Here is a 26663-nt window from a genome sequence, read left to right on the forward strand (position 1 = left end):
AAGCTGAACTTCACTACAGACACTGGAAGGGTGGAACTGGATTACAGAGGCAGCTTACTGACCACCTCCTGAGGCTGACATCAGAATTAACAGAGTGCATTCTAGCAGTTTTGGAGCTAAATCAATGACCAACCAAGCTGTAGGACTTGTTTGTTTTGTCCCCACACTATATGACGCGCGCGTGCGTGACCCTGGGTGTTTTCCGTGACTCACCCGTTGTGCGTGACGAGGCACTGGCGCAGGCCAAGCTTGCGGAAAATGTCCACGACGATCTCCATGGGCGTGTGGTCTGTGACGGTGAAGGGACTCATGTCCAGGATGCTGCGCAGCTTCAGAGGACGCGGGCTGTCAGCAGGAAGCGTTGGGGCGTGCTGCGTGAAATACACACGCGAGTTTAGCACGATGCCTTCCTGCTTCCTCCGTGCATTCTCTGCAGGAAAGAATGAGGGGGAAAGGTGTTTTTTTTTTAGCAAACTTTAAGTTAAAAAAAAAAAAAAAAAAGGCAGCACTGTACTACGCAAGGAAATGTTACCTTTAAATAAGCTGCATACAAAGCATTAGCTTTAAAAGTAGACGGCCTTTCGATTTCATAAAAATCGGTGAAGTTTAGTTCCCTCTGAAATTTGGTCATATGTTTATTTCTGTAATCTCACAAAACCAGGCCATTCTGTGGCTGGGAAGTTACTTAATTTGAGGGGATTCCTTAGCAAATAAATCTGCATGAAATCGCTCACTTCGCGCAGTCAAGCAGACAGAGGAAGTCCGTCTGCGCAGGTTTACCTTCATTGTGTGGATTTTTACAGGAGCTGGCATCCACAGTGTTGCATTACTGCCATCTACAGGTTTACCTTTGACCGTGCACTGACCTGACAGTTCCAACATTCCGCCGCTAAACGAACAGCTGATCACACCGAGGTGCTCGCTGACCGCCGATATTTATTAGTTTGGTCCCGTTTTTCCTTTCCTTCGCAACATGACGTCTTTTCTTCTCGCTTTCGATTACTGTAGTCGGTCTTTCACGTTTCATTCGCACACTCACGCCCTCCATTTTTCTCTCCTGTTTCCAATTTGTATCCCACAATGCCTTGCGTGAACAGGGAAAGCCCACCACATAGTATCTTGTATTGCGTCACGGTGAAGCAGGAAAAAAATAGCGGAGAATTTAGGGCCACGTGGCCCTAAATTCATTAATTGTTCAATTTAAAAAAAAAACCACCCTAATAAAATTGGGAGTCTGTGATTCAAATTCGGTAGCTTTCAATCCACTAAACAGAAATAATTGGGTGTCGGGGAAAATTCCTTTTATGACCCAAACTTGAAAAATCTGAAAGGCAGTCTACCTTTAGGTTAATCTGCTACTCATCTGCATTAGCTGCATCACTGGCTGCTACAAATACCCCTTTTCCACCAAATCAGTTCCAGGGCTGGTTCGGGGCCAGTGCTGGTGCTGGTTCACAACTCGTTCAACTTGCGAGCCAGCTGAGAACCAGTTTGCTTTTCCATAGCTCGGGGTGCTAAAGGAAGCCACGTCATTACGTCGCTGTCAGTTACGTCGCTACGTTTGCATAAACCTTGGCACGAATATTGAAGCAAAAACAACACAGAAGCAGTAGCAGCAGCAACAACAACAACAATAATAATAAATGACTTCATGTTTGTACAGCTGTGGCTTCTCATCGCTTAAAAATGGCGATCTTTCGTGGTCTTGTTATTGTTGTTGGTCTAAACAACTCCGCCCCCCGCTGACGTAAGCGGTTCTTTCCTCTGGCCCAGCAGAGAGCTGGTGCTAGCCTGGAACCGGTTTTTCTGGCCCCAGAGCCAGGTCTTTGTCAGTGGAAACAGAAAACCCGGTTCCAAACTAAGCACTGGCCCCGAACCAGCCCTGGAACTGCTTTGGTGGAAAAGGGGCAAGAGAGATTAACACGGGGGGGCAGGCGGCGTCCATTTCCCCCACTTTGTCTATTGAATGTGCCGAGGTAGAAAACACCAACCAGTGAATTACCATTAGGATCGAACCCATAATTATTTTACATAAAATAACGCTGCCTGTTCATCTTGGCAGTTGTTTTTTTTTTTTTAATGTGTGTGCTGTTTTTGAGAGTAGCGCAGGCTACAGGAGGAATATATCAAGTTAAGAAGGCTGTTTTTCCTTTGTATTGGTTTAAACTTTTAAATAACATTTATGGCGGTTTTAATCCCCCCACAATTTTCTCCCTAATTTAGATGTGGTTAATTCCCCACCCAGCCACATGACAGCTGCCAAGCAGGGAGGGTGAAGGTCACGCCAGTCAACCACATCTTTTTGAACTGCTGCTTATGCGATGTTAAAGCGCAGTGTAACACACTTGGAATAAAGTGCTATCCACGCACTTCCATACACCTGATTGGCGAGCGTCAATGTAATCGACACGGACGGAGCGGATTCTCTCTCACTCCTGAGAGCACAGGCCAACTTTGCACTCTTAGGCTCCTGTGGCATCATCGGGATTTGAACTAGAGAGCTCCAGATGATGTTAATGTCAGGATGGACTAAACAAAAACGACAGCTTTGCACACTACTAGCATCACCTTACCTATAGCTATGGTGATGTCCCTGCGCAGGGCGAACCCCACCAGTCTCTGGGACTCTTTGGAGACGATGACAGGGAAGCCGTTGTAGCTCGTATCGTTGATGATGGTCTGCAGTTCCCCCAGCGTCAGGTCGTCCTGAGTCAGCACTGCTAAAGGTGGCTCGTTACGTCGAGGCCGCATCACTTCACGCGCAGTCGTGGTGTGTGTGAACTCTTCTTTCGCGTCCAGGAACGGGTAGCCATTGAGGCGGATGTGCGCCTCGTAGATGCCCTCGCGCCCGAACGCGTCTCCCACCCACTTACTGGTCATCACTGCAGCCATGAGGGGCACGATGTACTCCAACCCGCCAGTCAGCTCGAACACAATGACCACCAGAGACACGGTCATCCGCGTGACACCACCTGAGATATACCACACAGCATCAGAACATCAACACGACCGTGCCTTTCCGGATACAAAGAGACATTTAACATCAGGTGTTCTTCATAGATGCAGCTTGTCTGGAGTAATATCATAATTTTACTGCAAATCCGAGCATTTCAGATCAGTTTATTTATTTTGCTGGGAATTAGCTATACTTTACGTTTCTTAAAGTGCATATTCTGGACCAATTTCGTGTTTGTTTTTTTAATATATATATGAAACAGGGTGCTTGCTCTTTTTCCAAATCAAAATTCCAGACTTTTTCAAAACTGATATTTTTATTCCCAAGACCTTGACGTTTATTGAAAATCCTGTCTAATGGCCACCCCACACTACAGGATAATCGTAACGATTTTCGTCCCGATCAAACCCTTGCGAGAGTCGGGGGTGGCGTTACCATGGCAGCTTGGACCGGGCCGATTGCCCTGTCTGGCCGAGTGTTCTAAGATTGAATCCTAGCCGTTCCAAAAGTGCCCGATCGTAAAATCGGGGGTATCAAACATGTTTGATATTTCAGGCTGGACATAGAACGCCGTCAGTGCAAGAGTCGTTCTATTTCATTCATGCCTGAACTGAAGGTCTATGCGGAGCAGCTGGCACACAGGACACTTTTGCACCACTGTGAAACACCTTTTCTAGTTCTTTAATAGCCTAATTTAAAATAAAATGCACCTTCGTTGCTTGTTTTGACTGTAGAACACGATAGACATCATGACTTTCACAGTCCTGATTGTTTCTTCGTCAGTTGCCTATTTAAAAATCTACTGTTGGCAAGGAGGGCAGATCTTATCATTGAGGCATTCCTATACAATATGGTTATGTTTTCCTCCGAAAAGAATGAAAGAAGGCAACGAGTGCATGAGCAACTATAGAAATTCGGAGGATTTATCTCCATATGCGCCCCGCAGGTAGCCGCTATTAGTATCCTGATTGTTATTTCGTCAGTTGCCTATTTAAAAATGTATTTGGACGAGGAGGGCAGAGCTTGTAGCCTGACAAGCCAGACTATAACATATAGGCTACGTCTAGATTTCTAGGCTACAGAGCTTGCTTATTTCACTGTGGTATTCACCTAGCCTACAAAACTGGAAATTCAGGGGAATTTCTCTCCATAGTTATGTGCCCCGCAGGCAGTGGCGTAACAGTGAAACCGGGCCCAGGTGCAAGTCTCTCGCATCGCCCCCCCCCCCCAACACCCGCCACCAGTAAACCCCCTTTCACGTCAGCTCAACAAAAGAACAACCAAACCAATATGTCTTTACTTCCCCTTTCAAACATCTGACATAGCTTGCTTATCACCAGCTTGTTAACAAACAGCGAAATAATTTGTAGACTGTATAGCCATGGTGAGCATGGACAGCCGATGCGCGCTACTAAACGTTTCATCAACATGCACCAACACAAGCAAATAGCAGCTACCAAACGCACAACACGAAACGCGGGCACAATCGCCATCCTCATACTGTACGTATATCAAGCAGTGACAGATGCTGCAGTAAGGCTATCTTGACTCGACTCCACAATAACGTTCGCCTATTTGATTACATACAGGAAAGCTGTCTGTAACTCACCCTTAGAAGTTCCCTTGTCCTTCCATTCAGCGAAGTCACTTATTTCAGGCTACATGTCCACATTGCGAACACCTCAAGATGGGGAAATATCTTCCCTAGATTTAATTTGCAGCAGCTTTTCCAGCTGCCTTTTCCTTTCTCTTCTGTGCGCAACTTCGTTTGCTTAGCATTAGGTTTCCAATTTTATTTTAACCTCATGTTATGTATGGCAGTGTTCTAGGCGATCTCAGACCTTAGCCTACTCGATTGTAACTTATGAGAACAAACGAAGGTCCGGGTTCGAGCCCCGTGGCCGGCAAGGGCCTTTCTGCGCAGAGTTTGCATGTTCTCCCCGTGTCCGCGTGGGTTTCCTCTTCTATCTGAAAAATTTTGATCGTTTTAGGCAACTTAAGATTATCCTATCAGAGTGCTAGCAGCAAATCACATGACCACCTGAGTGCTTCTGAAATTTCCAACAAAGACGGCGGCATCTCCGGCAGTGGCGTGAAGAAAAAAAAAAAGACAACTTGTATATCTTTTTACGCCGGTACGTTGTTGTGTAAACCCAAAGTGGTGAATTTACCTCATTGACCAACAGACATCTATTTTTATGAGCTCAGGTTGTAATCACGTCAGTGATTTTTTTTCAGCCAAGTGTAAACTGCCGTTAGCAGTTTTTGCTAACATAGTGAACTGAAAGTTATCACTAGCTGTGTAGGGATAACGTTAGCTCTCTTGCATTAAGTGATGCGCAGCCCCTGATTTTTTTTTTTGAGAGTTGCAATAGAGATTCTCATTCTCATCATCTCTAGCCGCTTTATCCATCTACAGGGTCGCAGGCAAGCTGGAGCCTATCCCAGCTGACTACGGGCGAAAGGCGGGGTAGCCATTCCCATTGGCTAACTTGTGTTTGACTGACAGCTACGCTCAGCCATTCCCTACTCGGATTCTGGCGGACTGTTTGGCGAGTGACCGATCCATTGACGGTAAACAAGGATCGAGTGGACTTCAGTGGCGACTATGATATTGAATTAATTCAACAAAGTGTAAGTGCGGGACAAATGTGTTGTATGTGTTGCAGTAGTACAAAATCCGAGTAGGAAATGGCTGCAACAGCTTCCGGGGGACTTGCTGAGCGGGCGGAGCTGTCAGTCAAACACAAGTTAGCCAATGGGAATGCATTCCTGGACAGCCCACCCACACGTCAAGTTTGTGCCAAAACTGCAAGCAAAAAGTCAGGGAGCGCAAACGAGAAAGCTGGAATCGCAGCCAAAATAAATTACGTCAAACAAAACTGAGAGACGCGGAACAAAAATAAAAGGTTTCTGAAGAGTAATAGACTGATATTTTGCACGATTACACGAATAATTTGTTTGCCAGTCTAAAAAAATTGACTTTTTTTTTTTTTAGTATTTTGATGTGTCGTTTTTGTTTGATATTTCAAAAGTATTGTATGAACATTTTGGCACAAAATTGATTCCATACTCTACTGCAAAGCCTTGAACAGATTATTCTGCCAGCTCCGGTCTGGAACACGTGATGTGCGTGAAAGTCTGTCAGACTCTACGTTCAGGTGTTTATTTGCATAATTAACTCTCCAGACAGCAGCTGATCTGATTGCGTGATCCGATTTATATTTTAAGGCCAAGCTTAAAGCTGAACAAATCTCACAAAGACGGTGTGAAACTCTAACAAGACGTTGTTCTAGATATCCTGAGCGCTCCTTCTCTCACACTTACCCAAGCAAGCTGCAGCTCCTACCATGGCATAGAGACCTGGAGTGATGCAATCTGCCCCCACCTCACACCACTCCTTAAACAGGAACCAGTCATGGTGGTAGTAAGCGAGCTGCTCCACAGCAATGCCCACAATACGACCCGCTATTGCTCCAATTGCCATGCTGGGAATGAACAAACCAGAGGGAACCTGTCCCAGGAACACAAATGCACACAAAAGCTTTTTTATGCAACCAGATTTATGTAATGACCATCAAAGAGCATGTGATCGTGTTCATCATAGTGATGCATATTACAGTCCCTGACAAGAGTCTTGTCACTTATCCATTTTGTAGAAACAGCAGCTTATAACCTGACTTTTAATTAATCCATTGGTTTTAGAAATGGCTCAGCTAAAACCCTCCCAAATTATGTTTAATATACTAAAATAAATTTGCTTCACTGAAGAAAGATTGATCATTTAATGAACACAGAAAGGTCAGATTTTGGCAAGACAAAAGTTTTGTCGCCTACAGAGAGTAATGTGAAAACTGAACAAATAATTTACTTCAAATACAAAAATATGTTGCATAACATCGCTGAATTAAGTAGTGGTGCTGTGAGATCCATATTTAATATATCTTGTATGACTTCCATGAGGGGGCGGCACAGTGGTGTAGTGGTTAGCGCTGTTGCCTCACAGCAAGAAGGTCCGGGTTCGAGCCCCGTGGCCGGCGAGGGCCTTTCTGTGCGGAGTTTGCATGTTGTCCGCGTGGGTTTCCTCCGGGTGCTCCGGTTTCCCCCACAGTCCAAAGACATGCAGGTTAGATTAACTGGTGACTCTAAATTGAGCGTAGGTGTGAATGTGAGTGTGAATGGTTGTCTATGTGTCAGCCCTGTGATGACCTGGCGACTTGTCCAGGGTGTACCCCGCCTTTCGCCCGTAGTCAGCTGGGATAGGCTCCAGCTCGCCTGCGACCCTGTAGAACAGGATAAAGCAACTACAGATAATGAGATGAGATGAGACTTCCATGAGCTTGAAGGACTGCATCCATGCGGTTCGACAATGATTCATGCAATTTATTGATGAAGTCATCAGGAATAGCAAAGAAAGCAGTCTTACATGCCTCCCAGAGCTCATCAAGATTCTTTGGTTTCGTCTTCCATGCTTTCTCTTTCATTCTACCCCAGACATGCTCAATGATGTTCATGTCTGGTGACTGGGCTGGCCAGTCCTGGAGCACCTTGATCTTCTTCGCCTTGAGGAACTTTGATGTAGAGATGGAAGTACGCGATGGAGCACCATCCTGCTGCAAAATTTGACCCCTTTTATGGTTGGGAATGTAAGAGGTAGCTAATACTTCTTGATATTTTAAGCTATTGATATTGCCTTCCACCCTGCAAATTTCTCGCACACCCCCATACTGGATGTAACCCCAGACCATGATTTTTCTGCCACCAAACTTAACTGTTTTCTGGGTGAATCTTGGATCCATGCGGGCTCCAGTAGGTCTCCTGCAATATTTGTGGTGGCTGTGATGTAATTCAACCGAAGATTCATTGGAGAAATCCACCTTGTGCCACTTTTCCAGTGTCCATCCTTTTAGCAGGCTGTGGGCCTTGGCAAATGCCACACGTTTTCATAATTGCCTTTTGTTTAGGGCTGGTTTCTGGGCACTGATTCGACCATGGAGGCCATTTCGAGACAGAATTCTACAAACTGTTCTGGTTGACACAGGGACTTGAGGTGACCAGGCGTGGTGGAGCTCTGCTGCAGTGGAAAAGGGGCTGGCCTTGGATTTTCGAGCCAACAAACGGTCCTCCCGAGCAGTTGTCTTGCAGGGTCTGCCGGACCTGGGCTTGTCAAAAACATCTCCAGTCTCTTCAGATCTTTTTCTTTGTACTTGACGCTGAGACACATTGAAGGTGTCAGCCACCTCAGCAGTGGATCTGGTCTTCAGCCTCTTGAAAATCAACGCTTTGGTCTCAGGGTGAATCTTAGGCATGTTGTCAGAGGTCAAGTTGCAGTTGATGTGAAGGTCTGGTGTGCTGGGGTTCTTTTTATACACACCCACTAATTGATTGATCAATTATTGATCACAGGTGAGGCTGTAATCTAGGATTGGGTGCATCATATGACAAGGCGACAAGACTTTTGTCTTTGCAAAAACTGACTCAGTGGGCTTTACCAAGCTGTGAACATTAGAATGCTTTTCAGCAGTTTCGCTTGGCACCAAAACATTATTTCAAAAGCTGTTGGGATTGAAATTAGCCATTTCTTGTAAAAAAAAAAAAAAAAAAAAAAAAAAAAATTGATTAGACATATATTTGAGGGGCACTTAAGGTTAACTTGTACCCAAGCGACAAGACGTTTGTCAGGGACTGTACATTCAAAAACACGTCTTTATCACCTTTAAGCCAAAGGTGAAGATGGTCATGATGATTTTAAAGATGAGCGCCAGGCTGAGTTGCCACATGGCGGAGTAAACTCCTGGAGTGGTGGTGGCCTCTGCGCCCTCTGAATACGCCCGGCTCCCGTTCATCTGGCTGCGATACTGGCACAGCTGCGACGATTCCAGCGGCCCACAGTCCGTGAACAGCTCCTTAATCAGCTGACTCGTGTTCTGCCGTGTGTACGGGTTGGGGAAAGCCACGATGGCTGTGATGGCTGCCACTGTGATCACCTCCAGGACTGGGTACTTGCCTGAAAAATCAGAAACGGAGGAACAGGTCATGAGATCAAATTACTGATCCACAGGAAAGCAACAGGCTTTCGAATGGAAAATAACCACAGGCTCCCATGGTGTTGTCATGATACCATTTGACTGAAAATTCACTTTAAAAGATCATTCAATGCCCCTAAACCCCACTTTTTCCCTTGTACAAAGCAACAATCATTATGTTGATTGACCGTGTGTTTTTGACCCATAGCTGATCCAAAAGGCCATAAAATGATGGAAAATCAATAAAATCAGCCAATTTCCATGGAATCTGCTGAGACTGAACCGGAAGATCCCGAAGGGCTGCATGACGTCATACGTGTAACAAAGATTCAGGTATCAATTTCGTTCCCGTGCACAGCAGTGGTTAAACTGGTCTCGATATGGAATCACATTTTGGAGAGAATTCTGATAGTGATTGGGATTCTTATTTGTCAGATGAACTCATATCATCTCTAGCCGCTTTATCCTGTTCTACAGGGTCGCAGGCAAGCTGGAGCCTATCCCAGCTGACTACGGGCGAAAGGCGGGGTACACCCTGGACAAGTCGCCAGGTCATCACAGGGCTGACACATAGACACACAACCATTCACACTCACACCTACGGTCAATTTAGAGTCACCAGTTAACCTAACCTGCATGTCTTTGGACTGTGGGGGAAACCGGAGCACCTGGAGGAAACCCACGCGGACACGGGGAGAACATGCAAACTCCACACAGAAAGGCCCTCGCCGGCCACGGGGCTCGAACCCGGACCTTCTTGCTGTGAGGCGACAGCGCTAACCACTACACCACTGTGCCGCCTGGGCAGATGATTATCAAGGATATTCCGGAGTAAACGGTTATCTTTTCAAGCCCCCAAGATGAGAAACTGCCAGTTCACGACAGTCCCGCTCACCGCCGATAGCGCACCACCAGCCAGAGAGAACTGGAAACACAGATTGGTTTGTGGATTTTTATTCTAAACTGGCCGCTGCAAAATATAGGGAAAATATTTACATGTAGCTCAATAAATGCAGAAATATAATCTTTAAACCGTACACTTATTCAGTGTAATTATTGAAAGAAAATATGAAGCTGGCGATAATAAGAGAAATCGACTAACTGTCCAAATGTCAGATCAAAACGTCATTTATTAAATCAACAGGTTTCTTTTTGCTCCAGTAATTCCCATGTGGTTGTTCTGGTGGTGACGAACACTTAAGGAATCAGATTTATTATTAGTAAGCGACACAAAATCTGCCCACTTTGTTTGCACAAACCTCACCCACTGTCGCTTTAGATTACTGTCATTTCTCGGAAATTTGTGAACTGAATGCCCTGTTGTGTTTGGATGTTCAAATCCATATACAACACAGCGCTTTCACATCGTTATTTTTGTAAGATTCTGACAACAATATCCAGTTTCAGCGAGTAAACAAGCATGGAGTCAGATGAACCGAAATGACCCAGATGACATCATGCGAGACTAGCCCTGAGGCAAGGCTGCCTTTTTCCGGAAGCCGCAATTTATCGATTATAAAAAAAAACAAAAACAAAAAACAAAAAACAAATAATTAATATTATCCCCCTGCTTTATTAATTCATTTTGGTTGTTACTAACGACGTATATTCATTTTAAAGCGTTACAATAAGACATTACATTCACTTTAAAGCCAAAAATAAATAAATAAATAAATAAATAGTAAGACCGGTGGACATTTTTATTCCTTTCACAAGCAAAATCAAGTGACATCAATAAAGACAAAACAATGCAAAGGATTTTGAAGAATTTTGGTCAGTGGTCTAGGAAGACAAGTCACAGATGTTTAAGTACTTGATACTGAATAGGAAAATGTATTTTATCCGCATTCAATGGATATGAGCAATCGCGCGCTCTGATTGGCTACTCTACTACTAGGCTATCCGCTCATATACCCCGAGTAGAGAAAAACAAAAATGGCAGAATGTGTTGTTGAACCTAGAGCCCTGCACTCCTGCGGGAATCGCAAAGCAGTGCGGCGCGGGACAAATTTTGAAAGCTCATTGCGGGCGCGGGCGGGAGCAGGAGTGCACATATGCGGGTGCGGGCGGGAGTGGGAGTGCACATATGCGGGCGCGGGAGTGCACATATGCGGGCGCGGGAGTGCACATATGCGGGCGTGGGCGGAAGCGGTGATAAGCTGCAGTCCCGCTAACTAAAAACGTGTTTAAAATAAAATTTATAAAATTATTAATTTATGTCCATCATATATAATTTGTGCTGGATATTTTATTTGGCATTAATAAAAACATTTTAAGATGCCTAAATTTGCAGAGAGAGTCAGATTGCCAGATTGAGTGAGGAATGGCATCTTAAATTTGCCATTGATCACTCTAATGGGCAATCCTTTGATCACTCTAATGACTCACCGTTCACACCCAGCCTCCAGTGACCCACATAACATGATGCCTCAATGACACCTTAGGCCAAGTTTACATTAGACCGTATCTGTCTCGTTTTCTTCGCGGATGCACTGTCCGTTTACATTAAACCCCCTGGAAACGCCGGGAAACGGGAATCCACCAGGGTCCACGTATTCAATCCAGATCATGTCAGCTCCGGTGCTGTGTAAACATTGAGAATACGCGGATACGCTGTGCTGAGCTCTAGCTGGCGTCGTCATTGGACAACGTCACTGTAACATCCACCTTCCTGATTCGCTGGCGTTGGTCATGTGACGCGACTGCTGAAAAACGGTGCGGACTTCCGCCTTGTATCACCTTTCATTAAAGAGTATAAAAGTATGAAAATACTGCAAATACTGATGCAAATACTGCCCATTGTGTAGTTATGATTGTCTTTAGGCTTGCCATCCTTCCACTTGCAAGTGGTAAGTGATCTGCGCTGGGATCACACACACAGCGGCTCAGTCCCGAATCACAGCTTGTGCACTTCACTCGCGCGCTCTGTGAGCTGTGCAAGGCCGGAGTGCGCACCCTCCAGAGGGCACTCGCTGTTCAGGGCGGAGTGATTTGGAGCGCAGGATGCCTGCGGAGCCGAGCGTATCCGTGTATTGGTGTTGCTGTGTGCATGCAAGTCGTGTATTGGTGTTGCTGTGTGCACACTAATCGTTTTAAAAACGTTAATCTGATGATCCGCTGATACGGTCTAATGTAAACATGGGCTTAGATGAGCTGGTCATCAGAATTCTGATTCTGATCCAGGAGAGGATAAATAACTCTCGTACGTTTCCGATTCCTTTCCTCTTCCGTGTTTGAGATCTCCGATCATGGCAGAAGAGCAGAGCTCCTTTACTGAAGTAGGGATGTTAACCGATGACCGTTTGACCGGTGGTTGACCGAATCAACGTCAACCGGTTAATTTTTTTTGGTTGTCGGTTAAAAAAAAAAAAAAAATCAATCGTTTTGAAGCTGCCGATTTTGGAGCGGACAGCTGACAAATCAGAAACACCCATTCAGTCATGTCCCGCCCCAGTTAAAGACAGCTGACAAATCAGAAACACCCATTCAGTCATGTCCCGCCCAGCTGCCACTCGGTGAAAGAAAAGTGTAGACACCGGCTTTTTAGCTTACAAATTACTATTTTTTTTTTTTTTTATTATTAGAAGGCACATGGAGTTTAGTCCTGCCTTGGCCAGTGCATTCTGAAAGTATGTTTCGGTCTGTAGCCAACAATGCATGTTATTGCAGATCATATCTCTCCACACAAACTAAAGGCGCAGATGCCGACTTTTTTTTTTTTTTAATCGCACAGATCCGTTTTTTTTTTTTGGGGGGGGGGGGGGGGGGGGCGTTGGAGTGTCTGATTGTAATTTCAAGGTGGATTCTGTATTAAAATTACTAAATAGGCGGGTGCCGTTGCAGTCCATGAGGCGTGGGGTGTGTGAAAGGAGGGCAGTGGATCGGGGGGCTGCGCGCGTTTGCGCGGAAGCTGTGTAATCAGTAGATCAGAATGCGCAATGCCAAACCACATACTGCATCAATTACAGCATCATGGCTGCGTAGAAGAAGGGTCCGGGTACTGAACTGGCCAGCCTGCAGTCCAGATCTTTCACCCATAGAAAACATTTGGCGCATCATAAAACGGAAGATACGACAAAAAAGACCTAAGACAGTTGAGCAACTAGAATCCTACATTAGACAAGAATGGGTTAACATTCCTATCCCTAAACTTGAGCAACTTGTCTCCTCAGTCCCCAGACGTTTACAGACTGTTGTAAAGAGAAAAGGGGATGTCTCACAGTGGTAAACATGGCCTTGTCCCAACTTTTTTGAGATGTGTTGTCATGAAATTTAAAATCGTCTAATTTTTCTCTTTAAATGATACATTTTCTCAGTTTAAACATTTGATATGTCATCTATGTTCTATTCTGAATAAAATATGGAATTTTGAAACTTCCACATCATTGCATTCCGTTTTTATTTACAATTTGTACTTTGTCCCAACTTTTTTAGAATCAGGGTTGTAAGAACACATCTATTTTTCAAGAATTATTATAGCATTTTTCACAAATTGCTACATAAACCACGCTACACTTCACCGGTTTGTTTACATTCTAAGCGGAAATTATTTTGTCTAACGTTTTGTATAAAAAGTTATTTATCGAATTTGCAAAAAGCAAAAAATAAAAATGCTCCATTTCTCAAAAACCAGTGAATGTGGACAGAATAAAACAGTTATTCCACTCAGTCTCATCATACATGGCTTATAGCCAAATCGGTGCTACGCGCGTCATCAGGTATCAGCTCATGTACGACTCGATTTCGTGGAATAACTGTTATATCTTCTCAAAGCCTGAGACAGAACTTGTAAAATCCATTAAGGCTGTTATGATGCTGTTCATTAATAAATTCCCACATTTCGTTAAATTACAGTTTATTTTTTGACGCAAATGTCAGTTAAAAGAGGCCCTTACCAAAACGTGTGGACTTGCGCCGGCGGCACCAGGAGATGTTGGCTCGGATAAAGAAGGCGCCCCACAGACCACCAAATACACCGAGCAGGATGAACGGGAAGAGCTCAAACAGGTACCAGGGTGTGTGGTACTCCACATAGAACAGAACCAAGCGGCTGTTCCCAAACGGGTTAATGGACCGAAGCACGAATGCTGCCACCAGGGCAGCGAAAAAGGACCGCCATAGGGTCTTCAGCGGGAAGTAATAACTCACCTGATACAGAGAGGAAAAGTTTATTTTAGAAGCCCCATGTTTGATATCAAGTCGTTAAATGATTGAAGTCTGTTAAAAAGTTGTTAATCTTGCCTCCTCGAGACTGAAGAGCACTCCTCCTATAGGAGCGCCAAACGCCACGGACACACCCGCAGCTGAGGCTGCAGACAGCACCTGTGCAAACACACACCGTGTTCACGGTCATGAGAAATACTAAAAATATTTTACCACCCGTAACCGTCACAGGAGAGTGCGAGACAGACGCAGAGATGACGTGTCTGTATGATCGGAGGGTTACCTCTCGTTTCTTGGCCTCATTCTTGCTGTACTTGGGGAACAGGTATGAGAAGATGTTTCCACAGCAGCAGGCCACGTGCACCAGTGGACCTTCTTTCCCCAGACTGAGTCCTGATGCCACAGCCAACACCAGAGTAATGGTCTTGATCATCAGGGTCCATTTGCCCAGGTAACCCCGGATTATAAACCCGCTCAAGATGGTTTTAATCTGAAAGTGAGAGTGAGGATGACGGAGAAGACTACTGTTAAAGGTCCAAGATGCACATTCACTAAAGAGGAGACTATACACCCTCTTGAGCCTGTTGTAATGAACGCAGAGCGTCTGTAACGTGTGGAAGACGTACCTCAGGGATCCCAGAGCCACAGGCGTACGGGGCAAACACTTTGACCAGAATAACCGCAAGGAAGGCAAAGGTCAGAGCCCAGTACGTGTACATGAAGTAGTTCATAATGTAGGAGCCAGGACCCTGAAACACATCACACACCAGAAGAGATCAGACTTGTCAAAGAAAAAAAAAAAATGTGGGGGGAGGAGGGGGAAAAAAAAAAAAAAAAAAAAAGCTTTATACATAGACAATTATAGCATTAAAAGTGTTATAATTCTCACTCTGTAAACAAATATTTACATTTTCAAGATTTCAGTTTAGTTCTAATTTAGTTTTGTTAGTTACCTTTTTTTTTTTTTTTTAAAGACACGCTAATTTTTCATACATTTTCATTTCATTTTAGGCTGTTTTAGTTCTTGGGACATTCTGAGTTAAATGTAAACAGCGAGTTAAAGGAACAGTCCACCGTACTTCCATAATGAAATATGCTCTTATCTGAATTGAGACGAGCTGCTCCGTACCTCTCCGAGCTTTGCGCGACCTCCCAGTCAGTCAGACGCAGTCAGACGCGCTGTCACTCCTGTTAGCAATGTAGCTAGGCTCAGTATGGCCAATGGTATTTTTTGGGGCTGTAGTTAGATGCGACCAAACTCTTCCGCGTTTTTCCTGTTTACATAGGTTTATATGACCAGTGATATGAAACAAGTTCAGTTACACAAATTGAAACGTAGCGATTTTCTATGCTATGGAAAGTGCGCACTATAATGACAGGCGTACTAACACCTTCTGCGCGCTTCGGCAGCGCATTGATATCTGAGCTCAGATATCAATGCGCTGCCGAAGCGCGCAGAAGGTGTTAGTACGCCTGTCATTATAGTGCGCACTTTCCATAGCATAGAAAATCGCTACGTTTCAATTTGTGTAACTGAACTTGTTTCATATCACTGGTCATATAAACCTATGTAAACAGGAAAAACGCGGAAGAGTTTGGTCGCATCTAACTACAGCCCCAAAAAATACCATTGGCCATACTGAGCCTAGCTACATTGCTAACAGGAGTGACAGCGCGTCTGACTGCGTCTGACTGACTGGGAGGTCGCGCAAAGCTCGGAGAGGTACGGAGCAGCTCGTCTCAATTCAGATAAGAGCATATTTCATTACGGAAATACGGTGGACTGTTCCTTTAAAGTTAGAGAGGAACACACACACACAGCACACCTTAGAGCAAGCAAAACATTGCTAATGCCCTCGAAGTTAAAAATATACGGAAGCCGAGAGAGGCCCTTCATATAATCCTTTTTTTTTTTTTTTTTTTTAAATTCACCTTGTTATCCCGAGATAACGACATAATTCAGGATCTCGAGAAAACAACACAACTAATTCGAGATCTCGAGAAAACAAAACCGTTATTCCGTGATCTCGAGTAAACAGCTGAGAAATGGTTCATTCAGGTGCGCCAAGAGACTTGTGATATGCTGACTCTGGGGTTATTTCTCATTCCGTATAGACGCAACTTTGGTCATTAGAATGTCTGGAATAATCTCCTCTGGGACCCCCCTCTCTCTAAAGGCATCGTAAAAAGCCATTTCTGCTCTGTTACATGTCTGCCAATTTCTAAGTCTTCGTTGTCTGACCCACAGGGGGCGCAGCTCTGCTAGAAATCTCAGCTGTTTTCTCGAGATCATGAAATAATTATTTTGTTTTCTCGAGATCCTGAATTAATTATGTCGTTATCTCGGGATAACAAGGTGAATAAAAAAAAGATTATATGAAGGGCCTCTCGCGGCTTCCGTAAAAAAAATAAAAATAATAATAAAAATAAATATTGGGGGGAAAAAAAAAAAACATTCACTATTAAGCTCATCGCCTATCAGCCGGATGAGCTATGCCATTGTGTGTTGTCCATCCGGCGTCGTTCATATTTCATGAAAATCCCTTCTCCCAGTTCTTCACTGATTTTTATTCTTTTTGGCAGGAAGGTAGATCTGCCTGAGGTGCATATAGCGTCTACCCAAATCTGCATAATTGTAATTAATAATGACGATATGGAGTAATTAAACCCTAAGGGTGGTATCTCACTGGGCTGCGACAGCCTGCGACTAGTTGGAGACACAACAATTGCGATAAAATATGCGAATTATCAACAATTTTCACTTGGAATCACACTGAATTGATATTCGCATACTTTATCGCAATTGTTGTGTCGCAGCCCAGTGAGATGCACTCGCACTTCCTGTCTCACGGAAACCGACTTGAGAAGGGTTCGCGACGGCTTTGCGACACCAGCGACGCGTTTGCGGCCGTTTTGAGAGAAATTGTGTCGCATGAATTTTTTGAACACGTTCAAAATTTCAGCGACGAAGGAGCGACACTTTGCGACTCATGCGAGGAAATTGAGAAGCCCCGCGAATGTTTCAAGACACTTCTGAAACACTCTCGCGAATGGCGTTCGCAATTTGTCACAGCCCAGTGCGATACTGGTTTAACGGGCAGTTTCCACACAAATCACTTCACTGATTTTGATTCTTTCTGGCATGAAGGTCGGGGTACCTAGGGTGCATATACAGTAACTTCTACCCAGATTTGCTTAATTATAATTATTAATGAAGTTATGGCCTAATTAAGCCTTAATGAGCAGTTCAACAAAAATTGCTTCTTCTCGGTCAATTCCTCGCCGTTTTGAGTCCTTTCTGGTAAATAGGTCGGCATTCCTAGGGTAGATATCACTTCTATATAGCTTGCATCATCTATTGCGCAAGGTGGCCTTCTTTAGATCGTTCCTTCTGGACTAGACGGAGCCGGAGTGAGCTACGCTGTCACTGACTGTCTCGTTAAATTTTAGATAGATAAATCAGTACATTTTCTTAAATTTACGGCATCTTCTGTTTTTTTTTTTTTTTGTTAACTGTACAGCGCCTTGCATCAGTATTCATCCCATTGAACTTTCCCACATTTTAGTGTTACGCTCTGTAAATGAAATAGCAATTATATAAATACATCTATAAGAATCTCTACAAAATGGCTGCTGTATTCAGACAGGATGCACCGTTTCCAGTCTAAATCATGGCTCCTGTTTAGTAAAATGATTTGTGAAAGGTTATTTCTGGATTTATTCCTTTTATATATATATATATATATATATATATATATATATATATATATATATATATATATATATATATATATATATATATATGAGTGATTCCACGCTTATGGGTGCTGAAATGGGGACATGAACTTATTTTTAAAAATTCACCTAAAACCATTTCTTTTTTTACCATCAGGTCACAAAACATGTAATCTTTAATGAATGATATGTTAAAAGATAACTTTAATTTTCTGAGATGTAATAAAAACATTTATATGCCAAAGTCAGAACGTAACAGAAGTGTTGTGGACATATAGATTCTCAATTTTAACAATGTAGAATTACTTTTTGAAACATAGGAAGGTGATGTTTTAGCAAATATAATTAATAAACATGTGTAGTAGAATAAACATACACATTCTTTCAATAAGATTAACATGGTATAGAGCTAGACTGTAATTAATTTGTAACAGACGCGAGATGGACAATCGTAACAGAAGTAATGTAACAGACATCATTTTGGAACTCATAGGCTTGACTTTGGCATATAAATGTTTTTATTACATCTCAGAAAATTAAAGTTAGCTTTTAACACATCATTCATTAAAGATTACATGTTTTGTGACCTGATGGTAAAAAAAGAAATGGTTTTAGGTGAATAAGTTCATGTCCCCATTTCAGTACCCATAAGCGTGGAATCACTCATATATATATATATATATATATATATATATATATATATATATATATATATATATATATATAAAATTTTAAAGGAACTGCACAAGATGTCCTTTTCCCATGTACAGCCCTAATAGCAGAAGGACATGCATTATTTATTGAATGAGTACTATTTCATGGGAAGCTATTACTACACTAGACCAAGTCTATTTTTTTCAACCCTTCCATCTATCCAGGTTTTCCTCAGTAAATAAACAAAAACGCACACCTAACCCAGGGGTTTTTCTAGAAAAATTTAGTATGAGGGCGCTCATCATGGTGAAGGAGCGAAGCGACTGGGGTTTGGGGGGAAATGATGGTGCCGGTTGTCCGTCCCCCCCGCCCCGCCATGCGAAGCCTTTGAAAAACTGAGGCTACAGTGGGACATTCTGAGGCCATCTGAGAGGGAAATTGTAACAAATTGTCAACATTGAAGAAGTAATCATCTTCTGCCCCGGACAGTCTTTGGCATTCTTCGTCATGAATAACGCTGCACTCGAAAATACAAAACCGAATCCTTTCGACCTAGTCGGAAACTAAGGAAGGTCTACTCAACTGCGAGTTCAGCGAGTGAAGTCAGATCAACAGTAAACCAAACAAACACTGACCATAACTACACCCTTCAGTGTACCGAGGAGGAAAATACACATCGCTCACCACAGTCAGCTGGCGAGCATGTCGAAAACAAAAGACAGACAGGGAGGTTAGCGCAGAGGTCTAAAATTGCATAACTCTGAGCTTTTGTTACAGTTTCCCTCTCAGATAGCCTCAGAATGTCCCATTGTAGCCTCAATTTTTCAAAGGCTTCGCATGGCGGGGTGTGTGCGCGCGCCGGTTGTCCTCCCCCCCGCCATGCGAAGCCTTTGAAAAATTGAGGCTACAATGGGACATTCTGAGGCTATCTGAGAGGGAAACTGTAACAAATTGTCAACATTGAAAAAGAAAAGTAATCATCTTCTGCCCCGGACAGTCTTTGGCTTTCTTCCGCTTCGTGCCGCGGGATGACATCTTTAAATGCCCAAGTGTCAACAAAAACAACTCGCGAACTACTTCTGTCAAAAGCTCCCGCGCCGGTGGGTGAAAGGTCATTCAGTCTCGAGAAATCTCGCTCTACAAGTCAGCTGACCTTGTATGTAACCCATGTCAAATCTCGCGAGCGCAGCCGCGACAAGTAAACAACAGTCTGGAAAACGCCAATTCGGATTGTTTTTGCACCGTCTGGCGGTGTATCTATTATGATTGGAATATTTTTGGAGTAATTATAACGTATTTGATGATCAGACACATTGTCACGTGGTGTTGCTGGGATGTTTTCACGGAGAAAAGATCGTTTTGAGAAAGACTGCATGTTGTGCAGTAACATAAGTGCATGGCCCAAGTGTGACTTGGGGTTCAATCGCAGGGTTCCTACAAGTTTCTTCAAGTCAAATTCAAGGCTTTTTCAAGGCTTTTTAAGACCAATAATCCACAAATTTAAGACCTTTATCGCAGTTCACCATAATTCACCGGAAACAAACATCTCAAGTTGTGTGTACTCGTTTCTTAGAAAAATGTGAAAATGCGCAAAGGATGATGTACAGAGTACTCACCGAACACCACCACAATACAAAATCATGTAATGTTCAGCAGACGATGCTTAATTAAGAGACTGTTATTTATTTTCGGGGTCAATGGAGGATGTCCTTTTGTGTGATAACTTTGTGTGACACCTTGCTGAATTAATTTCTGTCTCTAAGTTGTCTTTGACGTTAAAAGATTCTGGATATTCTGAGTCACTGATAATACATTGCATAGGCTTCACTTCCAAATTCTGTGAATGAAAAACACATTTAAGTTTACCATTAACAGATTTATTAAAATTATTAACAACAGTTATTAACAACAGTGACTTACCACAAGAGCTATGCCTTTACATCCATTCCTGCCTGCTAGTTTGTGCTTACTTTTAAGTGTGACAGAAGGTCTTTGGCGGTGGAATGACCCATGAACTGGGAGCCAAAATATCTGGACCTAACCTGTCCTTCTGACCAAAACCGCACATGGACGTCCAGCTGTTTTGTTTTCGTGGTTACATTCATGCTCTCGTCGAACATCAATACGAACGGCGATTGGTTGATTTTCGACACCAGCTCGTCCTTGATGTGAATGGCCAGCCCATACTTGGCGATGTAGGCCGTCTTGTCAGCACCACACCTGAAGCTCTGGGCAATGTCTGAATCCGGGAACATTAATTTAAATAGCTCGGAGACACCTTCGTTGCCATTGTAGGACTGGTGTTGGGCTACTGTGTGTAGCGTCCACAACACCTCAGCCTTCATCGTAGGTGTTGAACCGAGTGTTGTCCGCAAATCAACTCTAGTACTAGGGACTACTGTAGCGGCAACAGACTGGCCATCCTTAGCCGTGCTAGGTAGTTGGCTAGGTACCAGCTGGCTAACGTCAACAGCTGGCCGAAACACAGATGAAACAGACGGCGTTTGCCGTTTATCATTGAGAAGAGCCATGTGTTTTGAAGACTGCGCGTGAGAATCCAGCGCCTTAACGCCCATTGTGCCCAATTTAAACGTCCTTTTGCAAACTGAACAAAAAGCTGCGAATATGTCACCATCCACTGGTTTAACCCATTCTCGAAATGAACTATGATGTAGCCATAACTGGTTAAACTTACATTTGCCCATTTTTACACCGTCGAGTTATCGTTTAGCCTGCTTCCACCTCCCTGACTTTCCGAATTTCCATTAATCGCCAGCTGTAAACTATTAGCAGCTACCTCAGTCGGTGTGCGCGCGTAATTGTTCCGCCCACAACTCCAGTTCCACCACTATTGGCTACTTGGCCACTCGTGCCTCATTTACTAAAACAATGACGAAAAAATAACGCCTGCTGGGGTATTTAAGTAATGAACAATGCTAAAATACAAATTATCATCGGTGCACAAATTTAAGACCTACACATTAAAATTCAATGCTTTTTCAAGGCTTTTCAAGGTATTATTTCCAAATTCTCGAATTCAATGCTTTTAAGACTTTTTAAGACCTCGCGGGAACCCTGCAATCGGCATTTCGGTAAGAGGGCGCAGCGCCCCTGTTCCCCGGTTTAGACGAAAGCCTGCCTAACCGACATAAACATGTATTTATCAGCAGCTACCAGTGAACAGATTGCCCATATTTATTTATGCATTTTCTGTATTGTTTTCACCTCAGCCTGGCCCAGGATAAGTTCGGCCCACGTTTTCCATTGGGGACACTTGTCTCTCTCGGCGAATGTGGTCTCGTTGGAGCCCCAGCAGCACTGCTCATGATTAAACCACAGGGCACTGAGACACACACCCTCCTTCAGGTCATTCATCCAGTCAGCAGCGATGTCTATCAAACCCGCCAAGGCACCTGACACACACACACACACACGGAATATTTAGGAGCAGTACACCATTAACAAGCATGAGACCTGATCATCATGTGACAGAGCTTAAGTAAAGTTCAGCGAGTGTGAGAGTCAGTGCACCAGCTGCTGTGTGTGTTTGCATCATGGTTTCCAACACTAACTCCTTAGAGTACTCTGTGTGTGTTACCTGAAGCCAGCCCTGTTAATGTCACCACCAGCCATCCAGACCAGGCGTCGTACAGACTCTTTGTAAACTCCCATGCTGACTCCTTCTTCCTACTGTTAATCTACAGAGAACACACACAAAGTAAAACACACACAAGCAAATCCAATTATTTCTGCATGATTATGTTCAAGACTCTGATACCCCTTTTCCACCAAATCAGTTCCAGGGCTGGTTCGGAGCCAGTGCTGGTGCACAACTCGTTCAACTTGCGAGCCAGCTGAGAACCAGTTTGCTTTTCCATAGCTCGCAGTGCTAAGGGAAGCCACTTCATTACGTCGCTGTATACGTCAGTTACGTCGTTGTATACGTCAGTTACGTCGCTGCGTTTGCATAAACCTTGGCACGAATATTGAAGCAAAAACAACACGGAAGAAGCAGCAGCAGCAGCAGCAACAACAATAATGGACGACTTCGCGTTTGTACAACTGCTGCTTCTCGTCGCTTAAAAATGGCGATCTTTCGCGGTCTTGTTATTGTTGTTGGTCTTAACAACTCCGCCCCCCCCCGCTGACGTAAGCGGTTCTTTCCTCTGGCCCAGCAGAGAGTTGGTGCTAGCCTGGAACCAGTTTTTCTGGCCCCAGAGCCAGTTCTTTGTCAGTGGAAACAGAAAACCCGGTTCCAAACTAAGCACTGGAACTGCTTTGGTGGAAAAGGGGCATGAGGGACCCAGCATGGCTTGGTACCTTGCGGTGTCGCTCGCGGTCTTTACACTTTTCTCTGACCCAGTCGATGGTGTGGAAGTCATCGTAGGTGCCCACTCCCGGAATCGGCTCTTCCAACAGATCCAGGAGGTGGGTGGAGCTACTCACCCCTCCGGCTCCGCCCCCGCCGTTAGACATGTTGTAGATGGAGCCTGTGGAGTAACGAGACGAAGACAGAGCGTCATGAATAACGCTGCACTCGAAAATACAAAACCGAATCCTCTCGACCTAGTCGGAAACTAAGGAAGGTCTACTCAACTGCGAGTTCAGCGAGTGAAGTCAGATCAACATTAAACCAAACACTGACCATAACTACACCCTTCCGTGTACCGAGGAGGGAAATACACATCGCTCACCACAGTCAGCTGGCGAGCATGTCGAAAACAAAAGATGGACAGGGAGGTTAGCGCAGAGGTCTAAAATTGCATAACTGAGCTTAGACGTCCCACTTCTGAGGTCAAATGTACCATGTGTTTGTGTATGAGAGGGAGATTGAGAGAAAAAAGGAGCTTAAGGTAGGATACATGAATTTAAAAAAAAAAAAAGGAAGACATGGGGGAGGGGGGAAAAACAGGAAGGGAAAGCAGAACAGAAAAATTGCATGTTCTTAGAAAAAACAGAAATTCACTAAGAACAGTCTAAACAAGTGCTCACATGTAGGAAGCAGGAACAAAAACAGTAGGGATGTGAAAGTTCACTCGATATGCTTGAGCCTGCCAGCATTTCTACATCACTGTGTTCAAATAAACAGCTCCAGCTTTTCAGTCTCGGACTGATCAGTACACAGCTCACCACCATACAGTTTTCATTAAATTGCAAAATTAAAAAAAAAAAAGCCAGAATTTATTGCATGGTCATAATGATACATTTTTTTTTCGTGGTCCGGTTTCCATCAAATCCTGCACTCTGATTGGCTGGCATGCAGGTCTGTATCCTACGATACGGATCCCAGTTATGGACCTCTGGCGACTCGCTTGTTCACAACAACAACAAACATAGTAGCATTTTTGTCAACATTTATGAGATTAGGGCAATTCCATGTAAATGTCAACCTCACCATGCAAAAATAAAGCAACATGTAAAACATCGAAACCACTCCCAGAGATATCACCTAGGCCTGTATTTTACAGATGTGAATAAGTTGAACCAATTTGTAACCAACCTAATATGTCACTGTCAGTCTTTCTTTCTTATAATGTAAAACCCAAGCTAAAATCAACTTTGATCATGTACAATTCTATATTATTGCCACAAGCCACAGAAATGTATGCTAAAATCCACAAAACAGCAAAACAATAGCCATCCTAAATATTATTTAAGAACTTTGATAGTTTTAGCTGATATTTAGAGAGTTTTTCAAAGGGTTATGGTGGTTAAATTGCTGATTTTCTAAACATATGCCATGTCTATTTCAGACACGTCACATCCATAACGGAATTTCGTCACATCCATAACGCTGACTTTTCCTTCCGAAACTCTGCATGAAATACAAAATATTTTAAACAAAGATTTTTTAATATTCACCTTGGACCCCTCTATCAAATGGATATCTCCATTTCGACATTAGGTTTACAATTTCACAGAGTTTGATAAAAATGTACAGTCACCCAAGAAAAGTGATACTTTTTCTGTCACATCCATAACCCATCTTTTATTGGCGTTTTCTGGCATGCCCTAGATGTACTATGGGAATTGTTCTTGTTCTATCACTTCTCCAGTATGGTACAGCCTTAAAATATGCAACACCTGTTTAAATACTGGGAGACAATAAAACATGCACTGGGTCATTTGTTGCCATTTTGAGTTCAAGTGTCACGTCCATAACGCTGGAATTGCTCATTATCAAAAATCTTGTAAATGTTTGCCAGCATTTCTCAGGAGAATAACATTAATTTTACAGCGTGGATAGCGATAATGACCGTATTCACAGCGAAAGCGAATTTTACTACCCTGAGGAAGAAGAAATAAAAGAAAACATTACAGGAGAAAGCTAAAACCTGTAATTTGCTAACACCGAGCAAAAACATGGCTGAATCCTGAATGACTCCTATTTGTATAAATAGGGGACTACATAGGCGGCAAAATGTAGATTTTTCCTGCCATGGAAGTGCACTTGTATTACATTTGCATTACAGCCGTGAATGAGGATTCAAAATAGCATTAATTTTACAGCATGGATAGCGATAATGACAGTGTTCACAGCGAAAGCGAGTTTTACTCCCCTGAGGAAGAAGAAATAAAAGAAAACATTTCAAGAGAAAGCTAAAACCTGGAGGCTTCCGGTTGGGCTCCAGCTAAGATGGCCGCCTAACATTGAACTTGCAAGGCCACCTTCAATATTTCATTTTCAAACTGAGTCAAAAGTGCTTTAACGGCAATTCTATTTGTTGACAATTATAATGGGATCGGCGGAGAAGAGAACTGTGGAGGAGTTAGACCCCCAAACCCCTTCTCCGCTATCTAAATCGGCAAAGAAGAAAGCTAAGAAACAGCTCTTTGGTGAGCACACGGATTCCATTTTGGATGGCAGCGCTGAGAGCCCTGTGTTAGCCACGCTAATCTATGAGATGCGGGGAACTCTACGCGAACTTTCCCTTGATGTTAAAGCTATACGGGGTGATATGGACACTTTTCGAAAGAAACTCTCCAATGTGGAGACCGAGGTCTCAGCAATGAACGCCTCTTTAATGACTTTGAACAAGCGTACTGACATTATCCAAGCTGCCCAGCGCGAGGACAGGTCACAAATTAGGGAAGCTACCTCAACGATTGCTAAATTACAATCCAGCGTGGCGGAGCTGGAAGACCGAAACCGACGAAACAATCTGCGTCTTGTTAACCTTCCAGAAAATGAAGAGGGGGACGACGCTATTGCTTTTCTACAACGCCAGCTCCCTATCTGGTTCCCTTCACTGGCTGATCGAGGGATCATCGAAATTGAGAGAGCTCATCGAGTCTACAAGAGAGGTGAAAACTCATCAAGCAAGCCCAGAACCCTCATCTTCAAACTTCTGAGGTACAACGATCGCCAGGCTATCATGAAGGCGTACCGACAAGCAGGCACGAAGGCACAACATGGTCAGTCCCAGCTCATGCTATTTGCTGACTACTCCAATGCCACCGCCGCGAAACGCAAAGCTTTCTCATCCTGCATCGCTTCGCTTAAACAGAAAGGGATCCAGTTTTTCCTTCTCTACCCTGCCAGCCTGAAGGTAACATTCGACTCAAACAACACCCGCATTTTCTCTTCTCCCGAAGAGGCTCAGCATCACATTAAAGACATTTGATTTCAGCACTTGCCTCTCCTACGAAAACATCCGTTATTGCACTGGTTAGCGACCTGACTATACTGTATTTGGAATGCGGAAGTAACGTTGTCTTCAACATGGATTGTAACCTGTGTTTTTCCGCTATTGTACTCGTTGGGTCACTTCTTTCATAAACAATGACTCGTGTTAAAGCAACCAAACTGAACGTGGTTTTGCAAGACTGTCTTAGCTCGAATCCAAGGAATGATGATTACTTTTGTTTTGGCTAGGCCATGCAGGGATGTTAGTGTTTTTCCCTGGCAGGCTAGCAGCGTTCTTGTTCTTGTTTTAATGCAATGCTTCAAGCCTGGGGGGGCTTTTGCTCATTTTTACGTCAGTTACATGGCTGCATATTTTCATATGGCTACATTTTCTTTTGTCTTCAAATTATCATTGTGTATGCTCATAACAGTTAATAATTGACAACTATAATTTCATTTCATGGAATGTGCAGGGAGTTAATGAGCCTGTTAAGAGGGTTAG

General features: G+C 43.6%; 1 protein-coding gene across 4 annotated transcripts in view; it reads right to left on the minus strand.

Moving 5' to 3' along the window:
* Window positions 1–26663, minus strand: part of clcn3 (chloride channel 3) — a 104706-nt gene that overhangs the window by 14736 nt on the left and 63307 nt on the right. For all 4 annotated transcript variants that reach the window (XM_060940482.1, XM_060940416.1, XM_060940381.1 and 1 more), the window contains exons 2-12: window positions 22855–23024; window positions 22133–22232; window positions 21760–21947; window positions 14772–14894; window positions 14429–14635; window positions 14224–14304; window positions 13878–14130; window positions 8671–8963; window positions 6284–6470; window positions 2574–2972; window positions 214–430 (exon numbers count right to left, since the gene is read on the minus strand). In XM_060940482.1, the coding sequence (XP_060796465.1) occupies window positions 214–430; window positions 2574–2972; window positions 6284–6470; window positions 8671–8963; window positions 13878–14130; window positions 14224–14304; window positions 14429–14635; window positions 14772–14894; window positions 21760–21947; window positions 22133–22232; window positions 22855–23010 (2204 nt within the window). In that variant the 5' untranslated portion in view covers window positions 23011–23024. The remainder of the gene's footprint in view (window positions 1–213; window positions 431–2573; window positions 2973–6283; window positions 6471–8670; window positions 8964–13877; window positions 14131–14223; window positions 14305–14428; window positions 14636–14771; window positions 14895–21759; window positions 21948–22132; window positions 22233–22854; window positions 23025–26663) is intronic.

Source organism: Neoarius graeffei, chromosome 1 (genome assembly GCF_027579695.1).
Source record: "Neoarius graeffei isolate fNeoGra1 chromosome 1, fNeoGra1.pri, whole genome shotgun sequence".
NCBI classification, from domain to species: Eukaryota; Metazoa; Chordata; class Actinopteri; order Siluriformes; family Ariidae; genus Neoarius; species Neoarius graeffei.